Source organism: Ambystoma mexicanum, chromosome 1p, assembly GCF_040938575.1.
Source record: "Ambystoma mexicanum isolate Mex_15411 chromosome 1p, UKY_AmexF1_1, whole genome shotgun sequence".
NCBI lineage: Eukaryota > Metazoa > Chordata > Amphibia > Caudata > Ambystomatidae > Ambystoma > Ambystoma mexicanum.
The window spans coordinates 766,325,943-766,347,465 of NC_090921.1; the positions used below are offsets into that span (position 1 = coordinate 766,325,943).

The window sequence follows — 21,523 nt, forward strand, 5'->3', positions numbered from 1 at the left end:
CCAGGCCCCCTTCCTGGTGCATTTAAGTGGGGCACCACTCACCAACTACCAGTTTAGGAAGATTCTGTCAACCACTCTGGGGGCAGTGGGAATAAAGGGGAGGGAATGGTCCTCCCACAGTTTCCGCATCGGTACTGCCACTGCTGCCTTTTTGCATTGCATTTCAGCACCCGCAATTCAAAGGGAAGGGAGGTGGCAGTCCAACCGCTTTCAGCTATATGTAAGGCCACAGGAAACAACGGAGTTTGTGACAAGTGCGACTTGGTGGGTGTTCCCCTGCATGCCAGAACGGACAGATTTGATGGTTGTCGGACTTAATGTTTCTCAATGTGTTTTCTCAACCCAATATTTTTTGGGAGGCTGTATGGATTGTAGGCCATTGGTTTATAACGCGGGCTGAGGTGGCGGCACACCGATGGCAAATGGACCCCATCCTAGGATTGGAAAAGAACAGGGTGGTTTGGTTAGGGGCATCGGGAATGAGGTGGCACTCATTGTTACCAGCTGTGCACAGACGGCTGAAATGGAGGCCTGCGCCCAGGGTGCTGATGGTTCTCGACTATGGGCTCAGATCCAAGTGGGTCTGCGTGCACTGGCTCAAGAATTGCCTAGTATCGACATTATCCGGTCAGATGTGGTGCTCAGATTACAATGGCGCAGAAAGGCATCTCACATGGGCATGGAGGAGTGCAGGCGCAGGCTCAACAGAGGGATCGAAAAATACAAAGGCTGAGGGCTTTGCTTTTGTAAGACACACCTGCCTAAATTCGCTCCCTTCCCACTATCTGGTAGACGGTGTGTATCTGTCAGACAAAGGGAATGACCTGTTCCTCACAGCCATTCTGGGGGCCCTCTTGAAAGCCGGTTGCAGCTAGATCAATGGTAAGTTTTGGTGGAGCGTGGGGGCATTAGGGAAAGCGGAGGGCACCCCCTTAGTGTGGCGGAGATCGGGACAGTCCTAGCCAAGGAGGAGAGTGAGGCTGCACTTTGAACCATGGGCAGGTTTCCCGATGGCTGCACTCGCGCCAAATTCGGACGATGAGCACTGAGTCCCTTCGGGACACTTGAGATTCCTCACATGCAAGATTCAGTGGCCCGAGGAGGAAGTACTACGTGCAGTACAATCTGGTGCATATGTCCGGTGCCTTGCGAAAGCCGTGGGCGGCAAGGGGGCACCGTCAACATTCAGAACTATAACATTGCCCTGCTCTGGGCCACCTTTGGAAGTATATGGTCGTGAACCATGATGTGTTTAGGGCTCGGACTGCCTGCTTTATTGTTAGGCTCGAATAAAATGTGACCTTTTGTTTCCAAATATGTCGGTCTATTATTTGGGTAAGAGTGGTTATGGTCTATGGCCTGATCCCCCCAGGCTCCCTGGAAAGGGGGGGGCAACGGGGGGCTGGCACCGCTATGTAGATATTGTTAAATCAAGGGGTGCTTAAATAGTGAGAGCAGTACATGGGCATGTATGACTGAGCCCCTAAAAGGTGGAGGCCTTCCCCAGCATTGATTAATGCCATGCATAGCTGTCTCCCACTGGGATCATGAACAGAGCATGGACAGGTGCCTTCGCTTCTTGTATATTTCCTTCTCAGCGGGGGCGGGAGGGGGGGTCTCCAGGGCGTGGCAGTGGGGTAGACACACACCTCAACGCATGCATGTGTTTCATTGAACTCGCATTTTAATGCAGGGACACCTCGCTGAAAATGCACACATTGGTTTCAATGTAAAAGTCACAGTGAGGCAAATAGGGCAGGAAAAGAGGGGGAAACAGGAAAAAGAAATGCTGAATCATGAGGAAAATTAAAGGGGGGGAGAAAAGGCCCCCCACACAATTCGGTGAGGTAGCTTGAGGTGAAGTAGCTCAGAAAAGAAAGTTGATTGAGTTGCCTGGTGGTGGGAGGGGGCAATAGTTGAGCTTGAGGTGACTCCATCGCCTTCACCAAAGAGAACCCTTCACGCCTGCCTCGCGCTCTCGGTGCGGAAGCAGCTCCAGTCAAGGAGCTATGTATTGAGCGCCTGCTTTCCTATGGCCATGCCCCCCCTTTATCAGCCACACACGTGTCCGCTGTATGTATAATCGGTGCATAACCTCCCATTATCGTAGCCCCTTGTCCTCACCCCGCCCCCTCCTCAAACTCAGAAGAAAAAAGAATATTTGCCTGCCAGCGCCAAGAAGCAAACGGTTATTCGTGAGAGCTATAAGTGAAACCTAAGACAACTGCAGATGCAGGAACTGATCCTTGACCGGCATTAAAGCTATTGCTGGTTCATGCTTTGACTCGAGAAATAATGGCTTATGTCTGTGTTTAGAATATACCTTTCTGTGGAGTGCAGTCCTGAATTTTAAAAAAGTGTGATAATGAGAGGAAAACGCTGGAAAGCCTGACTCCCTCAGAAGCGAGGTCGCTGATCCGCCTGCATGCCTTCGTGTGCAATTAATTACCCGAGTGGGGCGTGCCACCGCAGCTCTCTGTCTGGGCCGCCATGACGGTGCTCCTCTGCACGTTAACACAGCTCTGTGAGCCAGCATTTCACAGGCCTGTCTTACCCTGTCAGGGGATCCGAATTCCCTGTGGGTGGGAGTAGATGGTGGATTGTAATGGTTTGGAAACCCTTCCCTGGCGCCAGAGCCGGCTCAAGGTACGCACAGGGGCGCCCCCTTGGCTCAGCAAGGAAAGGGCGCATTGTCTCCATCTCAGTGTCATGTTAACAACAGCGCCTAAATAAGCGCTGTTTAAATGACACTGAGCTGGAGGGAATGCGCCTGCTGTTTAAATGACACTGAGCTGGAGGGAATGCGCCTGCTGTTTAAATGACACTGAGCTGGAGGGAATGCGCCTGCTGTTTAAATGACACTGAGCTGGAGGCAATGCACCTTTAAACATACTTTACAAGAACAGCAGGGGGTTAAGCCCCCCCCCGCTGTTCTGTATTTGTGAGGGGGTGTGGGGCGCACAAATCTCGCACAAGGCACTGGCATAACTGGGGCCCTAGCACCCCTGTGCAATTACACTCAGCAGCAGTTCGTCAGAACATTCACCCATTCGAGACATGGGTTTAGAATCACCGTGCCTAATCTAGGATGGAGTTCACAGCACTGACCTCACTCCCAGAAATGACCACATCTTGAAAAAGAGGCGGCGCTTCAGATGCATCGTTTATTGTTCAAGCCCAAAGATCGCAATACATCTGGATCAAGGTTATAAACAATGCAAGAACACGGGCATACGCTAAATATACCCCATACATTATCCGGAATCTGTGGAATAAAAACAAGGCAATAAAAGCAATCCTCTTGAAATGAGCTGGAGAAAACCGCAGTGTCAGTAAAAGGGGCGAGGGCGGCCGCCGCGGCTCCAGTTTACAGAGATCTCAAGCTGTCGCTTTTCATCCAGTCCTGGTTTTGTAATCTGGTGCTTCCAGGTATTCTGGCCTGTTATGAATGCAGAGCTAAAGCTATCAATATGGATAGAAAAAAAACCCAGGACTGGATCGTATTCTCACAACTGGCATGGGACAGCTTGAGGGGCCCCGGGTTTAGCTGGCAGGCTAGAGTGGAAGACTAGCAAAGCAGGCATGGCCGACACTTTTGGGCGAGTTCTGGATTTCACCTGTATCCCAATTTATTAATGCATTTATAACCTTGCTCTTTAACGGCTTGAATGCTAAGGAGGTGGCCATTCACATCCTAGGCATCTGCTAAGTGAGCAGCCCACGCAGGCAGAGGCGTTGCAGCGTGGGCCAGGAGGGGGCTGAGGGGACTATAGCCCCAGTTCTCTTGGTTTTAGCCCGGTTTGGAGCTCAGGGGCTACAACCAAAAGGCTAGCTAGGCTAGAGTCCCGACAGTCCCGACAGAGGCGTAGCCTTGGATCGTTTGCAGACCTAGCAACACCCCTGGCTGCAGGTAAGTAGTTAAAGAACCCAGCATCAGGTGAACCTACGATCTGAGGAAGGGTGCTCAAATCCAGAATTGGCCAACTATGTCGGCCAAGGGGCGTTGGTGGGTAGCTGAAGGCGTGGCAGATGTCAGCCGTTGGAGAGCGGTTCTGTTGGAACGCTGGTTACTTCTTGTGCTGGCCCTTGGTGTCACAGAAGTAGGCGTTGAATTCCATAGACACCCGGGCCAGGAAGACGATATACTCCGGGTAGTCCACGCAGTCGTCTTTGTTGGTGTTCATCTCGTCAAGCAGCCTCTGACACGACGCCTTACTCACTTCTTTCTGTTGGGGAGAGGGAGAGAATGGTTGTCACCAAAACAATCTGGTTGGCACATTGGCCATCATTTGGGGGTACTTGTGGGTAGCAATATGGACGCCTATGTTGCTGCTTGGCAACCCCTGTGTGTTACTAATCTGAGAAGTGATCCACTAAAATGGAGCATGCCTCTCCTTTTTTTGTGGTTTAGTAGCTGGGAGTTTGTGCCTGTTGTCAATCAATGATTATTAACATGGTGCAGCACCAGCTTTTCTGTTCCGATTGTTTGAGTGAACAATATGGTGCCGGGTCATTGGCACCAGTCATCTCATTGAGGACTGAAAGCTTGTGCAATGCCACATCCAAAGGCCCATGATTTCGGTGAAATTCCGGGACTAGTGGTCGCACCTCCGTTTGATTTTAGAGTTGAAATTCTCTCTGGTTTTGCACTGATTTTATTTTGCCTGATGCAATGTAATTCAAATGCAATATTATATTACTTTTATAGTGTAGATTGTGTAGATGTAGTGGTAACTTGTATTGCATGCATGTAAGCAAGGTACAGATGTAGCAAATTCATAAATACACACACACACGGAACAATGCAGGTTGGTATAAGGCAGTGCTGTTGGGGTCATGAATGTGTACATGTGTACACACTTGTACAAACGTGCAATATTGAATATATATATATATATATATATATATATATATATATATATATATATATATATATATAATTCAGGTTGTGTGTACAGTCTACCCAAGTTTTAAAAAGGCAGCGTTTCTTAGAAGAAATAGACTAACGAAATAATGTATGTGCAAGCCTTGATGACCAATGCGATCGCATAGACTGGATGTTATGAAGAAGTTGGGAACTACAACGTAGCTTAACATTCCACGGCCTCATTATTTATGCCTGTTCCCAGGCATGCAAAAGCAGACTGTGAGCAGGAGGGTGGAGGAGTGCTAGAAGCTTCTACAGCAAAGAGCAGACTGTTAGCAGAAAGGTGGGTGTGTGCCAGGAACTTCTACAGCAAAGAGCAGACTGTGAGCAGGAGGGTGGATGTGTTCCAGGAGCTTCTACAGCAGAGAGCAGACTGTGAGCAGGAGGGTGGATGTGTTCCAGGAGCTTCTACAGTAAAGAGCAGACTGTGAGCAGGAGGGTGGATGTGTTCCAGGAGCTTCTACAGCAGAGAGCAAACTGTGAGCAGGAGGGTGGAGGAGTGCTAGAAGCTTCTACAGCAAAGAGCAGACTGTTAGCAGAAAGGTGGGTGTGTGCCAGGAACTTCTACAGCAAAGAGCAGACTGTGAGCAGGAGGGTGGATGTGTTCCAGGAGCTTCTACAGCAGAGAGCAGACTGTGAGCAGGAGGGCAGAGGAGTGCTAGAAGCTTCTACAGCAAAGAGCAGACTGTGAGCAGGAGGGTGGGGGACTGATAGGCGCTTCTACAGCAAAGAGCAGACTGTGACCAGGAGGGTGGAGGACTAATAGGAGCTTATACAGCAAAGAGCAGACTGTGAGCAGGAGGGTGGATGTGTTCCAGGAGCTTCTACAGCAGAGAGCAGACTGTGAGCAGGAGGGCGGAGGAGTGCTAGAAGCTTCTACAGCAAAGAACAGACTGTTAGCAGAAAGGTGGGTGTGTGCCAGGAACTTCTACTGCAAAGAGCAGACTGTGAGCAGGAGGGTGGATGTGTTCCAGGAGCTTCTACAGCAGAGAGCAAACTGTGAGCAGGAGGGTGGAGGAGTGCTAGAAGCTTCTACAGCAAAGAGCAGACTGTTAGCAGAAAGGTGGGTGTGTGCCAGGAACTTCTACAGCAAAGAGCAGACTGTGAGCAGGAGGGTGGATGTGTTCCAGGAGCTTCTACAGCAGAGAGCAGACTGTGAGCAGGAGGGCAGAGGAGTGCTAGAAGCTTCTACAGCAAAGAGCAGACTGTGAGCAGGAGGGTGGGGGACTGATAGGCGCTTCTACAGCAAAGAGCAGACTGTGACCAGGAGGGTGGAGGACTAATAGGAGCTTATACAGCAAAGAGCAGACTGTGAGCAGGAGGGTGGATGTGTTCCAGGAGCTTCTACAGCAGAGAGCAGACTGTGAGCAGGAGGGTGGATGTGTGCCAGGAGCTTCTACAGCAGAGAGCAGACTGTGAGCAGGAGCGTGGATATGTGCCAGGAGCTTCTACAGCAAAATGTAGACTGCGAGCAGGGAGTGGATATGTGCCAGGAGCTTCTACAGCAAATAACATACTGTGAGCAGGAAGGTGGTTGGGTGCCAGGAGTGTCTAAAGCAAATGGCACACCATGAGCAGGAGGATGGATGGGTGCCAGGATCTCTCAAAGCAAAGAGTAGACTGAGCATGATTGGGTATGGGTTCCAGGAGCTTCTACAGCAAAGGACAGACTGTGAGCAAGATGGTGGATGGGTACCAGAATCTTCTCTAGGAAAGAGCAGAGGGTTAGCAGGGGGACGAGTGGATGCCAGGAGCTTCTACAGCAAATCGTAGACTGTAAGTAGGGAGATGGATGGGTGCCAGGAATTTCTAAAGGAAATAGCAGACTATAAGCAGGAGGACAGATGCTTGCCTGGAGCTCCTAACGCCAAGTGCAGACTGCCAACATGATTGTGGGTGGGTTCCACAAGCTTTTACAGCAAAGCACAAACTGTAAGCAGGAGGGTGGGACAGTGCCAGAATCTTCTACAGCAAAATGCAGAGGGTGAGCAAGACCATATACTATTACATAACACCCACTGCATGCTCATAAGATACCTGCTCCAGTTTAACCAAGTTTGCAATTAAAACTTGTGAAGACAATCTTGTTATTTAAATATTGCAAAGTAAAACCACATTTAATTTACTAACTCGTTTTGACTATTTATTTTACTCACTATAGTTTTTTTTCCTTCACCACCAAATCTCCAACACAGGGTTTGCTACTACAACCATGTGCAAATTGCCTTACAAATCTCGAGAGGTGTCAATATTATTTGGGATAATGACCCTTCCCCACCTTATGGTCCTCGGTTTTGCCTCAGATCATAAATCGGTGGCGGGCCATTATCCCGTGATAATGACCGCTTACTCAGCAAGTAAGGATATAAGAAACATTGAAGCCAAACAACATACCCAGAGAAAAATAAAGAAGCGGACTTGATACCATAATAAAGGAAAGCATGGCCAACAGGTTTTATGCTGCAAGAGCTTCTTCAGGGCCGGTGGCGCGTGAAATACATTGGCCATGCCCTTCTTTCTCAAGGGTTCAACTCTGCTTGTTTTCTTCCCTGGATAAGGTCTGTGATTCCAATTGTGTTAACTTGGTTCCCAGAATTGCCAGCTGAGTCGATACTTACCCCACAAATATGTGGGAGCTCATTCTGGATAAGCGCGAGGCACTCGTTTTTGTTGAGCGTGCATTTGTCGCCCTCCTTCTCCGCGTATTTTTTGAAGGTGTCCATCATAAAGAGCAAGCAGTGTTCGAGGGTGATGGACATCCTGGGCACCTAGAGAGGAGCAGAAAGACAGTTTTAAAGGGAGATGTCCTCAGTATGTTCACAAATTACTGCAGAAATGTGCGACATTCTGGGAGAAAAGTACACTTCTGCCCATTTCACGCCTCTGCATAAGCGCAGAAACACGCGGGATGGGTGAACGTGAGCCAAGATTCGATGCTCATTATTTTAAATGGTGAAATTTACAGAAAGGTCCTGGGCCGTTTTTAGTCAAATTCACCCATCCCTAATCAGTCAGCATTCCACCTCGGTTTGCAGCACGTGACCTGGGCTGACAATCCTCATGGCCATCCTGCTGGTATTTGAATCTGCTGCTTTTGGAACCAGCGACCTGCAGGCTTTAACCCGTCGATCTATCTAGCCTACTAAAGGGCGAATCAAACATAAAGAAAGGTAAGAGTTAGACTCTCATAAATGTGTCTGCCTCTAAAGCAAATCCCACCATTTTTCTTCGACTCTACTGTCTCCTTCATTACTCGGACTAAATGCATTTTTTTAAAGCTGAGGCGGTGTGATGTCCTCATGCTAGTGGCGGTAACTCTCCATGTGGACACCAAAACACCCTGCCGCTCCGAGTCCTTGATCCTCATTTTAACATTTTCAAAGTTCAGGACTGGGGGCATGGAGTCCAGGGCACATGGCATTGTATGGTGACAGTCAGAGACGTCATTTCACCAACATGCCAGGGGTAGCGGAAGTGACATCACACCACCCTTGAAACCCTGATGACATCACAGGAAGTGAATGTATTTTGACCCAACCCCAAAGTGACATGACGGGAAGCAAAGGAACGCGACCTTGACAAAACAGGAAGGGACATCACACACAGCATTGTTGCTAAGTATACAACGAAAAATATGGTTACGATATCACTGTGTGATATACATTTCATATAAGAATGGATCACCATATGTATCGTTGATATAGGCCCATATTACTAAATTACTGTGAATGCAAGCAGACAACCAAGACCCAAAGATAATTATGTGTTATTATAACGCACTTACGCTTAAGCGCTTAATATAGAACAAATATACATACAATATCACCCAACCTGTGGTGGTACTCATTTATCGACCTCTGAAGGATGAAAGGCTGAGTTGAGGTGTTTAAGAACAGACTAAATCAGGGATTCACCCCCTGAAGTGTGCCTGAAATAAACCTTTAATACGTCTAGCAATTATTGTATAGAATTCCAGAAAGACAAAGTATGTGTTATTATTCTTTCTTATTTACGGTCACTGCTCAAAGTGTTACGCTAGTGCAACCCCGTTTTTTTAAAGTTTTTTTTAAGAGGCCTGAACAAGAAAGCCAGCCACTACAGAAACAAAGAGCCACATGGCACTGGTCAGAGCCAGCCCAGGAGCTTACGTTTAAAAAAAATAATTAAAAAAACAAATTCTCTTCTTTTTTTTAGGGGTAGCAAAGGAGACCTCAGGGGTATCAAGGGAGACCTCAGGGGTAGCAGTTGCAACCCCTGACAACCCCCAAATGACGTCCCTGTTGACAGTGCATGGGCCAGAGTTCTTCCCAGCCAAGCAACCCAGCTGCTGTTGGTCAGGAGAGACAGCGAGTGAGCGCCATCATGCATTGGAATGTGGCGGCCATTTTGTTTTAGAAAGTGGAGAAGACCTGCTTCACAGGCCATGTATCTTGGGTTATGAATGATGCTAAAGGAGATATAGATAGCTATATGGATGGCAGCATTGTTTGTAAAAGCCCCTCCCCCTCCGCCCCCCCCCCTGCTGCTTTTGTGTTTCAAACGAATATGCTGTTATTTGGGGGTTTGCAAAAGAGAAGACAGTCATTTTGTTATTAATCCTGTATGTTTTAGCATTGCTGCTACGGAGCATCTTTTTATTATTATTATTATTATTTTTAAATCCAATACTCATTTGGGCGAAACACCAAAATAATCCGTGACTCAGCATTTCTCAATGATTGGTTTGAAAAATAAATGCGGTCTGCAATGATTCACCTTGTGCAACCATGTCTTTTTTTCTGCGCATGTCTGTTGCCTAAGTGTGTAAATCTCTTGAGCTCGCCATACAGTTGCCCTGCGTAGGCAGTGCACTGGGATTACTGCCAGTTCCACGAGCGCCCAGGCTAGGGAGAGGTGGCATGTCTGCTAGGGTGGCCAAGTCTATAAAATGGTTTCCCTGGACACTTTCAATGCAGTGGTGCATCAGAAGCACTTTGTGGTGCGCACAGCTCCACACGGCATCACCCCCCCCTTCATCCGCCCACATCTACTCCTATGTTAACTTTAGTTGCAAAAGTCTTTTAGCACAAGCACAGCACAAAAAAACAATAAAAAAGACTGCAGGACTGTTATGCATACAGTTAGATTTCTCTTTAAAGTGTGTCTTGGGATTTCCGAGGCCCTATTTAACAGAAGACAGGCAGACGCACTGATGTGACAATATGGGAAATAACATTACAAGGATGGCCAGACTTTGATACTCTAGTCTAGAGCATCTTTGGTAGTGACATTATTAGACGCCTCCATGCATAAGCCAAGAGACACATAACCTTATGCTATGCAACATGTGAGTGCTCACTACTGATAACATGTAACAACTCACACCATGAGAGGGGATGTTTTAATATCAAAAGCTACACGCTGAATCACTTATAGGGACGCCCAATTCTGACAGATCAGGCAATGTGGGATCAAATGATTTGCCCAGGATCACACACATTACATAAGTGGTGAAACCAGGAATGGAGTCCATCTGTGATTTAACTACTTGACCACATATCTTCACAGCTATAGCTCTTATAAGAATTGTTTTGGAGTTGAAATGTAAACTATGAAATCATAATTTTTTATAGTAACGCTTTGAAAAGTGAAAAAAATCTCATAAGAAACTAAAGTGACGATATATATATATATATATATATATATTTATTGAATTATGTGGAGCGAAACGGAGGAGTTCAGCTTTATTTTTCGCATCCCGAATGCAAGATTACAGTAGCACTCTCCCGAGGTATGCAAGCCTAAACAAATCTCATTTCGGTTTTCAAACTGACTTCGGGTCGGGATTTAAAAGTGTTCGTAGGGAGAAAACAAATTCAGAGCAGTTGGAGGGAACCTGCTTTGGTCATTATTCCACACAGCACGCAGCATTGTGCTCCACCTGCAATGTATCACCTGACATTCCCACCTGTTAAGGTGCCTTGCAGGCACCCCGGCACTGCTCCACTCCGGATGCACAATCCCAGACAGGCTCTGTGCAGTGCAGTAACATTGCTGAAAATGTTGGGGGTGGACATGACATCTAATTGAAAGGGGCCCCTGCCAAATGAGTGGGACAAAATGGTGTGCCACAAAGGTTGGAGGGGAACACTCTTGCCCCCCCCCCCTAATATTATGCCCATGTCTCTGCAGATCACGGGACAAAGCCAATTAAATCGGGACGTCCTGCAAAATACGAGGCGTTGGCCACCCCCATGTCTGAAGCAGTGGGTCAGTGCGGATGGTGGCGTACAAATGATATAGTGATGACGCATATGGCATTGCACAACATTTTATATGACGATTCTCTGTACGAATCTAGACCTCTTTAATAGTGGCATCTTTGTAAACGACTGCACTTCCCCTGAATTTCTGAAATGTTGTTACAACACTTTAAAACGACATGGTTTTGCAAGTGCAGACAAGTTATGAGCGGGAAGTGTAAACGGGCATGCTCTGCACGCATGGGCTCGAGGAATGGCTCGGATTCACTCTCCTGGCCGTGGCTTGTGTGACATTGCTGCAGAGTCGCATGGGGCAACCCAGAGAAAAGTCTCAGAACATTAGAGAGCAAAGGTGGCACTGGAAAAATCCCAGAACATTGGAGAGCAAAGGTGGCCCAGGACCAATCCCATAACTTTGGAGATCAAAGGTGGCACCAGAAAAATCCCAGAACATTGGAGAGCAAAAGTGGCACCGGAAAAATCCCAGAAACACTGGAGAGCAAAAGGGGCACATGAGCAATCCCATAACTTTGGAGAGCAAAGGTGGCACCAGAAAAATTCCAGAACATTCGAGAGCAAAGGTGGCACAGGAGCAATCCCGTAACTTTGGAGAGCAAAGGTGGCACCGTAAAAATCCCATAACACTGGAGAGCAGAGGTTGCACCGGAAAAATCCCAGACAAATCGGAGAGCAAAGGGGACACAGGAAAAATCCCATAACTTTAGAGAGCAACGGTGGCATAAGAGCAATCCCAGAACGTTGGAGAGCAAAGGTGGCCCAAGAAAAATCCAAGAACTTTGGAGAACAAATGTGGCACTAATATACCCAGCCCCTACCTCCCAGATACTTATGGATGTACCACTTGTCTCCTGACACATTTACTTTACCCACGAGATGAGCTTGGAACAGGCAGAATAAGAAGACTGTGTTTTCTCATAGATATGCATGACTAATGGTTTCGAACTGCAACTTAGGGGAGACCATCTGTCCGATAGGTAGCCAAACCTCCAGATAATAAATTGTAAGACACCCTCATTTAGTCATTTCCCATAGAGTACACCTGCAAAATCTCTCCCGTAGACAACACTGGGATCACCCCCTTAGCGACCCAGCATCCCCCTTCAGAAGTTGTCATCTACACGAGTTCAACGGGATCGCCATTCACTAGCATCTTAGACCTCCCTCTATGGAGACTCAACAGGTTGAGCGCCACAAAGAATGTTCCATCAACATTTCAATGGAAATCAATAACACACCCCTCTCAGTGCCCAGTAACAGAGGAAGGAGGCCTGGAGAGAGACCCTCTTGGTAACTGATCATGGACATCACTTATCCTATAACACAAAGGTAAGGACTGCTCCCTCCTTGGTTCTTCCGGACGTAAATGAAGGGCTTTGTTGGTGATGGATGATCCTTGTTCCCACTGCCTATGCTTGCTCATCCCGCTCACCTCCCAGCTAAACGGAGGCTACTCCTACTTTAGTTGACTCCATTACTGGGGTGGGCTACATATCGCTCTAGAGCTGCCGTGACCACGAGAGTCGTGGGCAGGTCACCCAAGAGGGAGTGCACCGAGAAACAGCAATCCAAAGAGGCAGGCGAGCTATTGCTCTGTAGCGCCACCCGGAGGATCTGAAGTGTAGGTGGGTGGTGCTCACTCCGAATCGTCCTATATAAATGTGCCTATTGCCCAATCTCGACCCAAAAATCTAACCGGCAATCTTGTCAACGCGCGCTTAATAAATCCATGCTACAATACTGACGTGGAAAGAAAGCATATTAGAACAAACGCGAGTGAGATACAGGCTACCCCAGCCTCTGACACTATTAGGTACAAGTGGTGAACCTCAGTAGTACGGACGTATTAATAAGTCTGTCTTCATATAGCAGGTAATTATCTCAAACTGGTAAAACAAATATTTATTCATCATATAGTGTAAATGAAAACAAGTAGAACAAATTCTACCAGCAGTTTCGATGTATTCAACTCACATAAAAAATGTTAGGTTGATCAAACATCAATTATGTGAGGTTAGTACGAAGTGATTTAGTGTGTTTTATTATTTCAATACACTCATGTAAGTCGACACAATTGGTGTTTCCAGCATGGGGGATGTCTGCAAAACCATTACCCCCGTTCTTATCCATATGGAAAGAAAGCAGCCAACTAGCCCCCCACTACCCATCCAGCACTTGCCCCTCACCCCCCCCCCCCCGAGTATGCCAAGTCTGGCTTAGAATATTATCAGTGCTAGAATGTGTGTGGGTTTGGTGGTGGGTGTCAACAATTCTTTTTGTGTCGAAATTGAATGTTGGAGGCGAGATGTAGGGAAATAGTTTTGGCATATCAAAATGATTATGGGGGATATTTGCGAATAGCTCTATTTCTGTTGCGAGATTTTAAACTAGAACTAGCTGGATAATATGGGCAGCGTCCAAAAGGCTTTTGAATGTTCATGTGCCCTAGTCTGGCTCCAAATTCACAAAGTGAGCTTTAGACCGGAGAGGGCGGGGTACTGGAGTTCATTCAATAGGATCCGCCTGGGCACCGAAAAGTCTCTTTCTCCTGTCCAGGCAAGCCTAGTGGGAGACAGTCACCTAGCAAAAGAGCCGCCTCAGGCTGGCCCAGGGATTAGAAGATACAATGGGCAATCTTGAGGGCACAAGAGAGAGCTTCTATTAATGCCAGCTGGCACCTGCTCCCTTGTTACACTGCAATATGCAGTGGTGACTTTCAAGACAGCTGCACCCACACATGCCCAAACCACTGGAACTAAAAACAGAAGGTGAGGCATAAGCCCAGACATGTCCACTTACCAAGATCCGCAGCTGGGAGACAAAGAATGGGCAGGATGGGCACGAGAGCAGGCAGTGTGGGAGAGAGGGATGGATCCGCTGGTTTTATATACCTGCTCCTTGCGGATCCGCGGCCTCTCTTGGCACACGTTCAAGTCCTGCAAAGAGCGAGCAGTGGGAACAGCTACGACACTCAATTGTTAGCCTGGCAGGGTGGAGTTGTTTACTTTCATGGTTTGTTGAATTTCCATCCATTCTTTTATTAAGCTGGTGTTGTGTGCCTACTGCCAACAGAACTGGTTGGAAATTCGACTCGTTGTAAGGGAAGCTGTCATTTAGAAACAGGGCACAGGTGCCCTGGGCAGAAGACAGAACCTGACCCCCAGCTCCGATCTTCTGCACCCTGCACCTTCCATGAGAAGGACAACAAGGCCAGTGCATCATGCAAAACCTTTCCACTGCATCACTCGTGATCCTGTCACAGCATCACTGCTGATTCTGTCACTGCATCACTCCTGATCCTGTCTCTGCATCACTCCTGATCTGTAACTGCATCGCTCCTGATCCTGTCACTGCATCACTCCTGATATTGTCACTGCATCACTCCTGATCGTGTCACTGCATCATTCCTGAGCCTGTCATTGCATCATTCCTGATCCTGTCACTACACCCCTTCTGATCCTGTCAATGCATCACTCCCGATCCTGTCACTGCATCATTCCTGATCCTGTCACTGCATCACTCCTTATTCTATCATTGCATCATTCCTGATCCTGTCACTGCATCACTCCTGATCCTCTCACTGCATCACTCCTGGTCCTGGCATTGCATCATTCCTGATCCTGTCACTGCATCACTCCTTATCCTGTTACTGTACCACTCCTGATCTTGTCACTGCATCATTCTTGATCCTGTCACTGCCTCACTGCTGATCCTGTCACTGCATCACTCCTGATCCTGTCACTGCATCATTCCTGATCCTGTCACTGCATCACTCTTGATCTTGTCACTGCATCCTTAAACAACTATTCATTGTATCTCAAAGGAAATTCACTGAATCAAGACGCCTCCATTGCATCTCCAATGACTCACATCGCTCCTGATACTGTCACTGCATCATTCCTGAGCCTGTCACTGCATCATTCTTGATCCTGTCACTGCATCACTCCTGATACTGTCATTGCATCATTCCTGATCCTGTCACTGCATCACTCCTGATCCTGTCACTGCATAATTCTTGATCCTGTCTCTGCACCACTCCTGATCCTGTCACTGCATCATTCCTGATCCTGCCACTGCATCGCTCCTGATTCTGTCACTATATCATTCTTGATCCTGTCACTGCATCACTCCTGATCCAGTCACTATATCATTCTTGATCCTGTCACCGCATCACTCCTGATCCTGTCACTGCATCATTCTTGATCTTGTCACTGCATCCTTAAACAACTATTCATTGTATCTCAAAGGAAACTCACTGCATTAAGACGCCTCCATTGCATCTCCAATGACTCTTTCACTACATCGCAAACCAAATGTTCATTGCATCACATATACAACTGCCACTGCATTGCTCAGGAGTCAGGACCCTGCCACTGCATCACCTAAGAACTAACACCCACATATATAAATACGAGCAAGATAAGAGCACTGTTCTAGGATGGAGGGCAAATTCGCACCCCAAACAATAAACACCCACAAAAATAACAGCATCGACCAAAATAGTTTGTGCTGCAGGCCAGTCCTATGTGTTTTTCCACAGAGGGCTACAGTTCAATTGCCAGTACATGTGCCCATTGTGTTTCCGATGTTTAGGAAATGCTGCCATCGGCCAAGTGTCCTTAGTGGGCAGGAAACACGCATCTAGCCCCAGGCTTCAAGTCTGGTCAATAAACACCTCCCGGACAAAATGGAAATGTAATATAAATTGGTTTTGTGTAGCAAACCCCTGCCTTTTTGGGCCTTGATTTGTATGTGGCCCTGTAAGAATCGAAGAAGGGGGTTTGGTTGTTTTTGGGATGGGGAGAAGCAGGTGCAAAACCGGAGGTGTTGGTGCTTGCAGGCTAAACCAATATGTGCAAAGCTTGGGTGTTGGTATGAAGCTGCGTGATTAGCAAAGGAGACACCCAGGGACTTCATTTCACCAAAATGACTGGGGTAGCGGAAGTGACATCACATGACCTCCACAATGACAGCACAGCGAGTCATATCAGTTGACCAAACCCCCAAGTGACATCCAAGGAAGTGGTGTAATGTCATTTCACCCCGCCCCAAAATGACATTACAGGAAGTGACGGCACACAACCTTTCACCTCTTCACATCACAGGAAGTGGCAACACATAGCAATGTCCCTCAGTACAGTAAGAAAAACCTAGTAACGATATCACTGTCATATGACGTACATTTCATACCAGAATGGATCATCATATGCAGCGTTATTATCAGTGTGTCGAGGCCCATATTACCACGGGAAGTGTATGAAACCAAAACCCTGCTGTTTCTACAGGACTACAGAGTGAAATCAGATTCTGGGGGGACAGGGACAGAGAGGCGGTTAAAGGGATAGGGGAAAGCAAGGATAGAAAGGGCGACATATGCTCTTATTGTCAGTGGTGCACAAAATACAGCATTCAATGATTTGGGATTTTACCTTACACATTGTTTTACTGGCTCGACAAGTTACCCTCAGGGTTACCCCTCAGTAGGATGGGTTGTGTTGTGATATAGCCCAGTATCTCTCAATACTCGTGCCTTCTGCCATGCAATTTGCCTTTGAACTCGGCCTTGTAGTAGTTTCTCTTCTCTGGGAATATAAGGGAGTGTGAGCATATGCTTATCAAAAGTTCTGGTCTGCACGCCCACTTCTATTTCTATCCTTGACTCATGTGGCAGGAGAACCTGAATCGGCCCATATTATAGCATTTAATTGTCTCAAATGAAAAAACTTGGCACTCATGGTGTTTTCTCTTTGCAACTTAACAAGGGATGCCTCGGAATCTCACGTTCACTGCTCTTCAAGGACTGATAAGCAGTTCTTGGCTGCTGCAGCCTTTGACACTAGGCCAGCCAGCTTGGAACTTCAGCTTATTTCTGTGCTGTGCCATATGCATGCGCCACATGCATAGCTATCAATCCTTCTTTCTCCGTGGGTTTGAGCTTACTAAAGTAGTGCAAGGTGGCAAGAGATGGAGGGATGAGTTGGTTAGTGGTAGGGGTCAGAGAGGGATTTGGTTATAAAATCTGAAGCTCTTGCTTGCAGATTTTTGCTCAAGTCATGCTGATCATTTTAAGTTGTCAATCGGTAGAGTTATTTTCATTCTGATTGCATTTAAAGGGTTGCAGGCAGACTGCCCCAAAGAAGTCTGATCTCTCCTTAGTTGATGCCTTGTGTGCAACAAAGAACTCGTATAGAACAACCTTAAAGAGTCTGATCCAATTGCTCGGGCTGAAATGTTGTGCACGAGTATGTCACATGTTGTTGAGAGTAAACATAGAAGGTTCTGTCTGCATGAAGTCTGCAGGAATTGCTAGTCTGATTGTTGATGTTGGTCTGAGATGCTTGGGAATGCAGCAGGGGAAGCATACAGGGTCGGATTGGCACCTCGGCCTTTCAGCCCGTAGCTGGGCCGAAATTGTCCAAGGGGACCGGTGTCTGGTCACGCCTGGGCTGGTTTTGGAAGAAAAAAAATTGAAAAAATAAATATTGGGTGATATTGTATGCATATTTGTTCTATTAAAAGGGGCTCTACAATAACATTTGGCTTTGGACGTCTGCTTGGATTCCCACTAATTTAGTGTACTTAGGAACAATTCTATTTGATGCCACTTCCTGTTTTGTCTGGTGAAAGGCCGTGGTTCATCTCTTCCCGAGATGTCACTTTGGGGTGGGGTCAAATGACATCACTTCCAGTGATGTCATCAGAGGTCAAGGGTCATGAGGCGAGGGGTGGGCCACTTTTTTGAAGCAAGGGGTGGCCCACTTTTTTGGGTGACTGGGCCTATTTCTTGACCCAGTCCAACCCTGGCAGCACATCCATAATGGGCAAGGGGGCACCGGCCCACTATGATTTAAAAAAGGGCTAAAATGCTAGTCTAGTCACTTAATAACACTTATCATGCTTGCTGCTTTATCCCAGATGATCTGTGATAAAGCAAGTGTGACAAGTGTTATTACGTGGGTAGAAGGGTTTTTTGATGTAGCCAGTCTAGCCATTTCTTACTGTGGCATGATATTTGTTTTACTGGGCATATAAGATAAATCAAGAATGATGTGTTATTGTGTGGCTATAGGGTGGCTTTTTCATGCAGACAATCTAGCAATTTGTTACTGTGGCATGACATTTTTTAACTGGGCATTTATGATATTGCAACCATGATAATTTTTATTACGTGGCTAGACTGTCATTTTGGTGCCACCAATCTAGCCTTTTCTCACTGTGGCATGACATTTTTTACTAGGCATCTGTGACAGATGGCCATTAAAAATTGCCATGTAATTACATGGCTAGACTGGCTTTTTGGTGCATCCAGTCCAGCCATCTTTTACTTTGGCAAGATATTTTTTACTGGGCATTTCTGATAAAGCAACCATGATAAGTGTTATTACAAGGCTAAATTGCCATTTTGGTGCCTTCAGGCTAGCCTTTTCTTCCTGTGGTCTGATTCCTTCTACTAGGCATCTGTCACAGATGCTTGGTAAAATTGTTATGGACGAGTAAGAAATGGCTAGACTGCCTACAACAAAATGCCAGTCTAGCCACATAATTAAACTTATCATGTTTGCTATATATGGTTTGTGTTAAAGCAAGCATGATAAGTGTTATTCATTTCTATAATGGCATTTTGGTGTAGCCAATCTAGCTAATTCTTACTGTGGCATGACATGTTTTACTGTGCATGTACGATAAAGCAAACATGATAAGTGTTATTACATGGTTAGGCCGGCATTCTGGTGCAGCTAGTCTAACCATTTAACATCATGGCATGGCATTATTTACTGGCACCTGTAATATAGCAAGCATGATAAGTATTATTAAGTGTCAGACATGTTTTCTTATTGTGGCATGCCATTTTTAATGACTAAGCCAACAAGAGTATATTCTTACATGTAGTTTCTGGCATATATTGGCAGAGCAAGCTTAGACATGTTTTCTTATAGTATCATTACTGGCATTATGCACAAAGCAAACACGAGTATGTTCTTATATGAGAATACTGGTATGTATAGGTGCACCCAGTATGGAAATGTAAGGGCACAGTCAGTCAGTGTGAACGTGTTTTTTATACTGGCATATATTCTCAGGAAGGCATCATTAAAATGTGTTGGGAAATGCTCCTGTGCACTTTTGGTGACTTGCATCTATTGGATTTTTTCATGTGTTACCCTACTGATTGCCAACTGTCTGACATTTTACCAAATTTATCACAGAAGGTGCGCTATATAATGGTCTTTTTAAAGCATCCCACAACAAATGTTCCCACAGTCCCCCCCCCCCCCAACCCGCCCCCTGTGGACCCTCCTTTGTTGGTTTGGGCTCACTAACTACGTTCAGTCACACTCGCTCGCATATTTGTGGCTAATATTTACACCACACCAATTAAAACATTCACTAGCCTCCAGTGGAATGCAGACAGAGCTTTTGGGATACATAGCTACTGTGAGCAGCAGCAAGCCTTCTAAAGGACCCTGATTAAGGTTGCGTCAGATGCGGCATCCTGACAGGCTGTATGGGAACGAAAACTGTCAATGAGCGGGGTCCATGCTGCAAAAGCCCCCCACACAGGCGGCGACTTGTGCGCTGGCAAGAGGTAGGCTGGGTCGAGGAAACCCCTGCGCCCCCGCTCTGTGAAACCTACTCAGCCATTGTTCTCCTTACAAAACATCACATAATGACGCAGCAGAGGCATCAGCAATGCAAGTCCCATCCTCTGCCAGGAGCTCCCCGCCCCTCCCTGAACAGCAGCCCTGGCAGCCCTGGCAGTCCAAGGAAAACTTCTCCCTGGTGTCTGCTGCCTTTGATAGCAAGAATGCCTCTCCCGAGATGCAGCCAAGAAGCAGGTTACTACTGCTTTGCCCAGTAATCTCTGCAAACCTGCGGCTCGAGGGAGTCCAGACCGCCCCGAGTCGGAAGAGACATTCAAGCTGCCCTGGGGCAGGTGCCCTGTTGCCCTGAGATATATGCAGGGGTGCAACACTCTGGGGGGGGACGAGGGCTAACCCATCAAATGTTGAGTGAGGGGCTAACTTAAGCGACTGTGAGGGCTACACATGTAATTTTGCAATGGAATGTAACTTCTTTACACATTCTAATGAGACTATTCTGGTGAAGCGTCAATGTCAAGAGCAGTTAACACTCTCGTTGCAACTGAAACCAGACACTCAAGGGCTGCTGACAGAATGATCTGTCTCCTATCTCCTCCTGCCCTTCCAATCACTCCCCTGACATGCAATTGCTAACATCCCATCACCATTTCAGTTCAGTTGCTAACCCTGACATGCTTTACATTGGTAATTACTGGGCCCTTTGTTAACAGCCAGGCCCCAGCACCTGTGTCATGTCAACATAACTCAACATTTCGAGGCGGGGTAAAGTCCTATTTGTCCAATGGTCGTTGTGCCACTGGATATATGATTCACGGTGCACCGGGGTCACATGCCCTGAGATATTTGTTTCACGAATAGCTCCCATGTTTAGTGGGGAAACGTGTGAGGCCAAACTAAAGCCTCAGCTGCGGTTCCCTTTATTTGTTCGTTTTTTTTTCTGTACGTTTGTCTGAAAGATTACAATCAGAGGACGCGTTTGCACGGCTTACGTTTACGTTGTTCATGCTTGTTACACAGTTCATGCCACTGGGTGGCGCAAGGTGAGCACGGGCAAAGGGGGCTTCTCCCTGAACCTGCAGTCTTGCTAGATTCCCCACACTGACAGCATCTCCCTGGGGGCTTTGGTGGGATTTGTATTCATGTTACTTGGGCCGGCCTCTTTGCTGATGAGAAATTACAGAAAACGCCAGATTAGGGATGTACATATATGTATCCAAAATATAACAATTAACCAAAATGGGGAGAAGAGAGTTTCCTGTGCAGGAATATTGGGGAGTGTGTCATGGATAGGCATTGTTTATAATATAAGCTAGGCACAGGTGCCAACTTTTCATTTTCTCCATGGAGGAAGAACCCCCCTCATCTCCTGCCCCTGGATGAGAGCGAGCAAACAACCACCAGGATGAAGCAGTGGATTATAGAGTACATTTTCAGAAGTTAAGGTTAATGTTAAAGGTATTTATATCGCGCACTGTCACCAATGGAATTGGTCCCCAGGAGCTCAGGCGGATCTGCAAACAAGAAGGTGGGTTGGGTTAGTCAGGTGAAGAGGGAGTAGGAAAGTGAGAGAAGCGGCGTGCTGTTGGCGGCTTCAGTTTGGTTTTCAGCATGCGCTGAGCTTTGGTGTGAATATCGGACCGATGCGAACCCTCATGTGCTGTTGGTGCGGTTTATGTGTTGTTTGTTTGTTGTTGCAGTGTGGTTAAGTGAGCGCGGTTTGCTGAGCGAGAAGA

At 46.9% G+C, this 21,523-nt stretch overlaps 1 protein-coding gene across 1 annotated transcript; it reads right to left on the reverse strand.

The window, feature by feature from the left end:
- Positions 1-3,145: 3,145 nt before the first annotated feature.
- LOC138580443 (protein S100-A4-like) lies at positions 3,146-14,198 on the reverse strand. The gene is made up of 3 exons (XM_069651001.1): positions 13,987-14,198; positions 7,546-7,695; positions 3,146-4,226 (listed from the first exon to the last, which is right to left on the reverse strand). The coding sequence occupies exons 2-3, from the start codon at positions 7,684-7,686 to the stop codon at positions 4,068-4,070; spliced, it is 300 nt and encodes a 99-aa protein (XP_069507102.1). The 5' UTR covers positions 7,687-7,695; positions 13,987-14,198; the 3' UTR covers positions 3,146-4,067.
- Between the last annotated feature and the right edge of the window lie 7,325 nt (positions 14,199-21,523).